Raw genomic sequence first — 10,091 nt, 5'->3', positions numbered from 1 at the left:
ATCTTCTAACTAAATTTTTAATCCAGAGGAGGCCAGTACAGAGATGACCTGACTGGGGAGGATTTAATCGCGAAATATTTTCAAAAACTGCGAGATGACAACGATGTTTTAGAGAGAGTTAGAAAAGGTGGTTGTTACCTATACAATAAACATAAGGTGATGGAGCCACGATCTATGGTGTACAACACACATGTTATAACTGGATAGTGAGCATGAGGCGTATGAAGCCACCATCATAAAGTTTAATACACGACTGTTGTACACCATGCATGCCGATAATTTACTAACTAAATAATTATTTCACAAATAAAACTTAAACTGTAATATAGTTTGGTTGACACTTTCATAGATTTTGCCGCTATTTAACCCCTTGGGTTAACACAGTATATTGCATTACCTGTCTATTAATCCCCTTGGTTCCCCCCCCCCCCAGAGGATAAACACAGCATTTCCCCTTTAATTTATCATCCTTATACACATGCCCTTCCATCCAGGTTTGCCTGCAGTGTTTGGTTTGTATCGTGTCTTATCATCAGCTTTGCTTGGGTTTAATGGGATCCTTATGTTTGTGTTGTTGATGTTACTTGGACCAACTCACTCGCATTCAATGCTGTTGTTATGTACGTGTACGTGGATGCTGTTGGAGGTTACAACTGACAACAGGTTGGTTGTGGTTCTTGGTTTATATTATATATATACATTACAAATATCACTCACGGAGTAACAAGTGTATGATTCCTGATGCTCCTAATATTGTGGGCACATCCTTGGGCGAGACATTTTACAACAATTAAATATGTAAGTTACATTCATTCTTTATAGTAAACATTACAACATAAAAGTTTCTGTTCGGCATTTTTAGTTTGTTTATTATTTATCAACTTTGAGTTGTCTATTTTTAATCCAGGAAGAGCCACACTGTACCATGGGGAGTTGTAGTAATATGGACGATGTCATCATCAGTGTGGTGGTTTGGCACCGGTCACCAAGCATCGGTTACTTTTCTTCCATGGTATGCTGCGTTTGTTGCAGTGAAGGGGAATCACCCAACGGTAGTTCTACCAGCTGTGATGGTCGGGGCAAATGTTTTTGCTTCTCAGGTTTTGCATACAGGTGTGTAATTTATCCATGGTTGCCACTCCCATGCCCACAGTCGAGTTGCTGAAGCTATTGCAGTGTGTGGATAAGCAGACATGACTTTTGGTTGGTTTGGTCATTTATATCCTCGTGGGTGGAACTTGAGTGGCTTATCCATGATTGCCACTCTCATGCCCACAGTCGAGTTGCTGAAGCTATTGCAGTGTGTGGATAAACAGACTGTGGATAAATCCTCCGCGCACAACATATTTTTCAGTCTGGAGCAGACATAACTATTATAGGCTTAAACCTGATATTACTCTAATATTTCTATCATTCCTAGACCCCATAATGCCAGTAGATTCTAATATACCAACTGAGGTTAAAGAATTATTGAAGTTACATCCAGGGTTGGCGTGCACCGAAAATGGACGGGTAAATTTTGTTTTTTGTTTATTACCCCAACTTTTATAGAGGTGTGGCATTTTAAGTTTGAAGTAATAAACATTTCCTTTTACCCTGCTGTTAGGTGTCTATACAAATCAGCAGAGTAAAAAGTATATTGCATTCAACACGTTAATCAAAATTCAAATTTTTAATTTTTTGCCATCATTTTCAGATAAAATGCACAGTCACCAACCATGAAATGCCGTGTCGCCATGACTCAGTATTACAACATGTGAAAGGAAAAAAATATCTTCGTTTGACAACTGGTATTACAGGAGAATTTGATATTACGAAATATGAACCGCACATTATGCCCAGTAATAAAAAAGGACACGAGTAAGTTAACATAGAAATAGAAATAAATATTCTGAAATATTATATTTGTGTAATAAATATTTAACAGATACTTGAAGTACTTCAGTACTTTTGATTGCATATTTTATTTACCTTTATATAAATATCCTTTCTTTTTATATGTTTGATTCTTTAAGTTGGCTATTTTGTAAAAGTAGTATCTTTATTTTAGTTAAGTTGTTAGTTAGTTAGTTTAGTTAAACGACACTTCAGTGATATTGACAGTTGTTTGTAAACAAAACAAAAAGTTTAATTGGTAACACAATGGTTAGCGTGCCTGCCTTGAACCCAGAGGTAAAGGGTTTAAGGCTTGACGCTGCTACCAATGTGAGCATATGTGTCCTTGGGCAAGACACTTAACGGAAGTTGCTCCAACTCAGTAGTCACTGATGCTAAATTTTCTGTCATATACAAAAAACAATTACCGACAAAGTTACATACGTGGTAACCTGTGAGTAATCATCAGCGAGCATGAGGTGTATGAAACAGAACATCCGTAGAATATTTAGTTTAATGATTGTCACTTTCCACCATTCTGCAACATACAAGTTACATTTGTTTATTTCTTCTTCAGGAACCAGCTTTTCTGTACATTAACATTACGACACTTAAACAAGATACCTTCACATTTGGAGAAACATGTTAATGGGAAAAGATACAAAAAAGCCAAGGCCAAGTGTAAGTACTATGCAAACAAAAAAATTGTGTGTGTTTTGCCTTGGTTGTGTTCATATTCAGTTTATTAAACAAATCAAAAATTATGGCTAGAAGAAATTTTCTTTTTTTTTAATTTTTTTTTAAATTTATAAATTTTCAACTATTCTGTCTTATATAGGGGAGGCATGTCAATTAAGTGGCGAGAAGTTTGTGCCGCTTCCATTACTTCAGAGGTAACAACATCTACGAGATGAGAATGATAACGATAACGGTATAAAATGGTATTTATTTATTTTACGTGGGTGAGGCACGCTAGGGAACCCCCAGAGTTGGCCCATTACCCCAACATTGTATATGCACATTCTATTCTATATGGGTGAGGTCCTACAGTGAGGCACGCCATGGAACCTGGGATTTAGACCAGAGTTGGTCCATTACCCCAACACTGTATATGCACATTCTATTCTATATGGGTGAGGTCCTACAGTGAGGCACGCCATGGAACCTGGGATTTAGACCAGAGTTGGTCCATTACCCCAACATTGTATATGCACATTCTATTCTATATGGGTGAGGTCCTACAGTGAGGCACGCCATGGAACCTGGGATTTAGACCAGAGTTGGTCCATTACCCCAACATTGTATATGCACATTCTATTCTATATGGGTGAGGTCCTACAGTGAGGCACGCCATGGAACCTGGGATTTAGACCAGAGTTGGTCCATTACCCCAACACTGTATATGCACATTCTATTCTATATGGGTGAGGCACTTCTTCGGGCACCCTGAATGTTGGGGTAAACGGTCAATTTTGTCCCCAAGAAGTGCTACCACATGAACCTCACCAGATATTGAAGCTTGTCACTTACGGGAGGTAGACGACAATGGCTTTAATTGAAATGGATGGGAGATCTTCCCTTGACAGCCAAGGATAGATGCTTATTCGAAAACATTCATATGTAAAATAGAAATTTATAAATTGATATTTAAATTATTTTAACAGATTCAGTAAAAGGAAATGACAAAGAAGTTGAATCAGATACCGACAGTTTCTCAGACCTTTATCCAGGTTTGACTATAATGTTCATAACATATAAAAAGTATAATAAGGTTTGCGATTTTTTTCTGTGAGGTTTTTATTTATATAAATGTAATATATAGGCCTATAATAATGGAACAGCGGTCAAAATGCGTATCTCAGTGTGACATATTTAACGTGTTATTACACATTGGTTAAACTACTTGTCTGTAGAGTGTAGACCAAAGGAAATAAGCTGCTACCATTGTGAGTGTATATGTCCTTGTGAAGGACACTTTACGGCAATTGCTCCAACCCAGTGGTCATCAAAAACTTATTTATCCACGCATGGCGGCACAACAACAGTTGTTATAACATGAGTGATATATATTTGTATATATATATATATAAGTTACCTTATATGTAACTGTATGGCTGTCAAGGTGTTCTGTTTTTTGTGCCTGCTTACCGTTACCACGTATGTAAAAGAATAAAAGCCACATTTCCTACAACACATCAGATGGATGTATGTTGCATCTCTTTATTCTGATAACGCTACTTTTCTGTAGAAAAATATTTTGAGCGTCTCAAACTATCTTCAGATGAAGGAGTGGCAGAAAAAATGGAGACAAAATCAAAAACAAAGAAAAAACAACGAAAAAAGGCTGCAAAAAAGACTGAAACTGGAACAAAACGTAAAAATCCACCATCTGAGCTTGCTGCCAAAAGAAAAAAGTTGAATAAAAAGTCTGAAAATAAAGAAGCAAACTTAATTACTTTTGATTAAAGTTGAAATTATGTGTTTGGTGGAAATTGTTGATTTGTATTTAATCTCATGTGTTTTTGTCGCATGTTTATTTCATTAAATGATGGGTTTAAAGTTTTGGTTTACAGTTTGATTATAAATATGTACGAAAAATTGCATGAATACACCACGTGTGTCTGGTGTATAAGAAGACATCCATGTTATAACTTGACAGTGAGCATGAGGTGTATAAATACACCATGTGTGTCTGGTGTCTAAGAAGACACCCATGTTATAACTTGACAGTGAGCATGAGGTGTATGAATACACCATGTGTGTCTGGTGTATAAGAAGACACCCATGTTATAACTCGACAGTGAGTATGAGGTGTATGAATACACCATGTGTGTCTGGTGTACAAGAAGACACCCATGTTATAACTCGACAGTGAGCATAAGGTGTATGAATACACCATGTGTGTCTGGTGTATAAGAAGACACCCATGTTATAACTCAACAGTGAGCATGAGGTGTATGAACACACCATGTGTGTCTGGTGTATAAGAAGACATCCATGTTATAACTCGACAGTGAGCATAAGGTGTACACTTTACATAGCAGCGTAAAAAATATGTAGCGCAGAAAATTCCCTCCCATCCATTCTAACTACACAGACACAACGTAAACATTTCACGCATGACGTGTTTCACCGATGACGTCACAGAAACGAATTTTGCTGCAAAACTTGAAAATTCTTCGTTTTTTTCACTAAACAATATAAAATATGAAACTAAAACAACGCATAATAATTGGTGTGACGTGTATGGTCGCTTGGTTTACAATTTACAAGATGTTTCAAGTCGTAAACGACGACGAAGAGACAATTTTAAACGATTTAAGGTAAAATGATTTTGTTTTACTTTCGAAACCGAAATCTTAGTGACGTTTTAATTACTTTCTTTTTAAGACTCATGCACACTGTCAAGCTATGTATATTTGTCGGTACAAAACATTTTTTCGTTCTGCTAATTCCAACCTCTAACACTTACCAGTTTTCACCAGCCTTATCTGTAACCTACCAGAGGACCAGTCTGCAAACGTGCAAAGCATTTTCTAGCCATGTTAAGAAATCCTACCTAATTTAATATATATTTTTTCATGGTTTAATTAATTGATGTGTGAGACAAATTATGGGGTGCATCGTGCATCACTAAAAGTTTGTAAACAGAATCTTCTTAACACGAACACCCGAGTTTTTACAACAACAAATATTATATCAGTGAGGCTTACATTTTGTAAACCAAAATTTGTACCAGTCACCTAAAGGATTATCAATGGGGACTTTACAAACCGCTTGTCATGGTTCTCAGCATTAGTTTTGTTCATATGTGATTGTTCCAGAAACCCCAAATTTTTTATGACAAAAGTAAAAACAAAATCTTTACAGGCTGGCTGAGAAACCCATCGTGCCGCAAAAAGTTATTAAAAACGCGGAAAACGAACAAAAACCTGATGATGTCATAGAAAAACCTAATGATGTCATAGAAAAACCTAATGATGTCATAGAAAATTCTCCAATGTTTATAAAACAAGATTCTGCTGCAAGAAATGAGTTCGTGCAAAGTGAATTAGACCGGTTACAACTGGATTTTCAAGCAGCTGATGTTTCCGACTTTAAAAAGCTGTATAAGGTATGTCAACTATATATAGTGGGGTTGGGTGGATTCTGACATGTTTTTATTCATTTTTTTGTCCCATTTGGTAGTAACCCACGCATGAGGATATAAATGACCAAACCAACCAAAAGTCATGTCTGCTCATCCACACACTGCAATAGCTTCAACAACTCGACTGTGGGCATGAGAATAGTTTTAATTCAAAAACCATAATATCTCCCATAGGTAGCGGGCAGTTGGGTAAACGAACGGCAGATATATCCTTACCAACACCCTGAATTGGCAGCCATCTTGAAACTAATGGCATCGGCAAAGATTATGAAAGCCGACGCTTTACCAAAAGGAACGCAAATAAAACTTCTGTTGGTGCTTGAAGGCGGTCAAAGAGTCGTGTTTAAACAAAAAAGGTGGGACAGTTTATTGGGTGTTTTGTCGTAAAAACCTTACTTCTATTTAGTAAATGCACTCTATTGCGAATGTTTCTGACTCTTTTATAATTCCATTTTTAAAGACAATTTACAATTTTTTATTTTTAACATTTTTTTAACAAAAAATATAAAATAATCTCTTTTAAATAGTAAGAATTTCACAAAGTTAGCATTTAGAGTTTTTGACCTTCAGGGATGCTTCTTATTGTCACTGCATTGTTTTGGACAGAATATGTCTTGAGTCTATGTGCCTAAATAGATTGTTCATTGCCAAGGCATGTTAGCTGGTGCTCTTGCTCTTAGCCCAGACATTTTATGGGTTCTTGTCTCGTGGCTGCTACCATTGTTGACATGTTTGTTGTTAAGCTGGACACCTTTACAACAATCAACTACAAAGTTACATATGTGGTTTTGTAGTTACTCATAAGCAAGCACGAGGTGTATGGAACAGAACACCCGTGTTATAACGACTGCCGTTTTCCACGCAATGATAAAAAGTTACATTTTTAATAAATTAAATACATCGTAGGCTATTCCTTTAATTCCTTTTTAATACCTCATTTATTCATTTTTTTATTTTCTATGTTTAATTTCCAAAAAGGGTCAGGTTCGCAGAAATTTATTATAAGGTTTTAATATTACTGCTAAAGTTGCCCCGCCACGCTTTAATAAACACATCACATTTATTCATTTAATTTATATTCCTGTGATTAATTCTTATGTTTCAGATATAAATTCAACTTTTGAATATTTTGTATTTCTTATTTTCCAGATATGCAAGAGACCACATAATAGAAGGCAAGCCATACGACGGGTACGACCGACATAACGCTGAGATCGCTGCTTTTCACTTGGATCGCATATTAGATTACCGACGAAGCCCATTGGTTGTGGGGAGAGTCGTCAACCTTAAAACTGAGATAATGCCTGTCGCCACCACTCGTCTGCTTGACACATTCCGTGAAAAAGGTAAAAGTGTTGCCAGATCAAAAAGGGAAAAATGTTGCCAGATAAAATAAGTAAAAGTGTTGCCAGATAAAAGAGGAAAAGTGTTGCCAGATCAAAAAAGGAAAAGTGTTGCCAGATAAAATAAGGAAAAGTATTGCCAGATAAAAAAGTAAAAGTGTTGCCAAATAAAAAAGGGAAAAGTGTTGCCAAATAAAAAAGGGAAAAGTCTTGCCAAATAAAAAAGGGAAAGTGTTGCCAAATAAAAAAAGGAAAAGTGTTGCCAGATAAAAAGGATTTTACTCCGAAAGAGATCTTCTGGCAGTAATATTAAAGGGCCAATGTTTTGCCTGCCATATGAAAAATAATCAAATAATCAGGTTTGCTATTAAGTGCCCAAAGAATATTTACCCCATATTTTCAGAAATGTTATAACGATTGTCGTTACCCACGAGGATAAATAAGTTACATACGTTGTAACTCGTAAGCGAGCACGAGGTGTATGAAACAGAACACCCGTGTTATAACGACTGTCATTGCCCGCCATGCGAGGTTAAATAAGTTACATACATGGTAACTTGTAAGCTGGCACGAAGTGTATGAAACAGAACACTTGTGTTATAACGACTGTCATTGCCTGCCATGCGAGGATAAATAAGTTACATACGTGGTAACTTGTAAGCGGGCACGAGGTGTATGAAACAGAACACCCGTGTTATAACGACTGTCGTTGCCCCGCCATGCGAGGATAAATAAGTTACATACGTGGTAACTTGTAAGCGGGCACGAGGTGTATGAAACATAACACCCGTGTTATAACGACTGTCGTTGCCCCGCCATGCGAGGATAAACAAGTTACATACGTGGTAACTTGTAAGCAGGCACGAGGTGTATTAAACAGAACACCCGTGTTATAATGACTGTCATTGCCCCGCCACGCGAGGATAAATAAGTTACATACGTGGTAACTTGTAAGCTGGCAGGAGGTGTATGAAACAGAACACCCGTGTTATAACGACTGTCGTTGCCCCGTCATGCGAGGTTAGATAAGTTACATACGTTGTAACTTGTAAATTATTTTTTATTTATCCAGACGGGAACATTTGCTACTTTGGCGTTTGTTTATATTGCAACGAGAAAAACATGGCGTGTGGTGATGGTGATGTCATAGAGGGTTCTGTTACGCTGTGGTTGCCCGAGAAATGGTCGGTGTTCGAGAAGTTGAGGCATCCTTACCAGGTGTGTTGTGTAGGGGTGGATATAGAATGGATATATATTCGGGTGGGTATAGGGTGGGGTAAGATGGGACGTATAGTAGGATGGGGTAATATAGAACGTATAGTAAGATGGGACACAAGATAGGCAAGTAAACATGATAAAATTTACTTACCAAGTTAAATTGCTCAATACCTAGAAAGCAGACAAAGACACCTGTGGACTGTGATATAATCATAGAACACCCGTGTTATAATAACTGTTGTTGCCTCGCCATTCGAAGGTTTTAATGCACTGTAATGATATTATAACAACCACTCACACAAGTTTGATACATGATAAATGGACACAAGGTGTATGAAACAACATCTGCCACATGTGGATAAAAAATATCATCATTTTCTTTATTAATTGAATTTATGATTAAGTTTAAACCTTAAAATAAAATCAAATTAAAACCTTATTCCAGCGTACATATGTTGACAATCGCATGGCACGATGGGAAAAAGATGAAACTTATTGTGAAAAAGTTGTGAAACACCAACCACCGTACGACCGTGGCACGCGGCTCCTTGACGTGGCAGATGCCGCGGTGTTTGACTACCTGATTGGCAATGCCGATCGTCACCATTATGAGATATTTAAAAATAAAAGCAAAGACGCCATGTTGCTAATGTTGGATAATGCTAAGAGGTTTTTTTAAGCCAAAGATATTATATATATTTCTTTGTTTTATTTATTTATTTTTTTTCATTTTTCAAAAGAAGAATTTTTGTATACGTAGAAATCAAAGCTATTTATTGCTTAAAGTAAAAATGTTTCCTTGTTTTTTTATTTAAATAATTTTAAATAGTTATGTTGTCGCTGGGTGTAGATTTTTCTTTGTTTGTTCTTTTTACACCGAGGCGAGCTACACTGTAGTGTAAACGCCGCTTAAAAGAACAAACAAAGAAATATCTACGCTGACCTGCACTGAACAACGTTGGGTGTGGATATTTCTTTGTTTGTTTATTTTGATTATAATTTCATTTTGTCTCCAGTTTTGGAAACCCCTCCCACCACGAGCCAAGTATTCTTGCCCCACTAAGACAATGTTGTATGTAAGTATCATGTTTAACCTTGGGTGGGAAACCAAGGGGTTTAATACACGGGTGTTGCACAACATTCATGGTGTATTCATACACCTCATGCTCACTATAATTGGACAAGACACTTGACAGTAATTGCTCCAACCCAGTAGTTATTAATTTATTGTTAAATTTTTAACCATACAAAAAAAATTACTGAAAAATTTAAATGTGGAAAATTATAAGTTAGCATGTATGAAACAGAACACCCGTGTTATAACGACTGTTGTTGCCCGCCATGCGAGGATAAATAAGTTACATACATGGTAACTCGTAAGCTGGCACGAGGTGTATGAAACAGAACACCCGTGTTATAACGACTGTCATTGCCCGCCATGCGAGGATAAATAAGTTACATTCGTGGTAACTTGTAAGCAGGCACGAGGTGTATGAAACAGACAC

General features: G+C 36.8%; 1 protein-coding gene and 1 long non-coding RNA gene across 2 annotated transcripts; both read left to right on the top strand.

Annotated features, from left to right (window-relative positions):
- The first annotated feature begins 474 nt into the window (after window positions 1-474).
- LOC101242103 lies at window positions 475-4,435 on the top strand. The gene is made up of 7 exons (XR_717637.3): window positions 475-663; window positions 908-1,512; window positions 1,697-1,860; window positions 2,453-2,556; window positions 2,714-2,806; window positions 3,540-3,605; window positions 4,124-4,435. It is a non-coding gene; the product is annotated as an uncharacterized LOC101242103 (long non-coding RNA).
- Window positions 4,436-4,970: 535 nt separating this feature from the next.
- On the top strand, window positions 4,971-9,689 carry LOC100175306 (glycosaminoglycan xylosylkinase). Its single transcript, XM_002122825.5, has 7 exons — window positions 4,971-5,198; window positions 5,746-5,989; window positions 6,200-6,381; window positions 7,175-7,371; window positions 8,441-8,586; window positions 9,032-9,255; window positions 9,603-9,689. Exons 1-7 carry the CDS (start codon window positions 5,083-5,085, stop codon window positions 9,664-9,666), a joined length of 1,173 nt encoding a protein of 390 aa, XP_002122861.4. The 5' UTR covers window positions 4,971-5,082; the 3' UTR covers window positions 9,667-9,689.
- Window positions 9,690-10,091: the final 402 nt, after the last annotated feature.

Source organism: Ciona intestinalis, unplaced genomic scaffold (genome assembly GCF_000224145.3).
Source record: "Ciona intestinalis unplaced genomic scaffold, KH HT000106.2, whole genome shotgun sequence".
Lineage (NCBI taxonomy): Eukaryota > Metazoa > Chordata > Ascidiacea > Phlebobranchia > Cionidae > Ciona > Ciona intestinalis.
Note: the sequence above shows the minus strand (reverse complement) of the source record. Positions and strands in the feature narration are given on the sequence as shown.

Excerpts from the sequence above, each read along its gene's own strand:
- LOC100175306 (XM_002122825.5), top strand. The coding sequence starts at position 5,083 with ATGAAACTAAAACAACGCATAATAATTGGTGTGACGTGTATGGTCGCT. Across the intron at positions 5,990-6,199 it reads ACTTTAAAAAGCTGTATAAG|GTAGCGGGCAGTTGGGTAAA; the intron begins GTATGTCAACTA and ends TATCTCCCATAG. Across the intron at positions 9,256-9,602 it reads ATGTTGGATAATGCTAAGAG|TTTTGGAAACCCCTCCCACC; the intron begins GTTTTTTTAAGC and ends TTTTGTCTCCAG.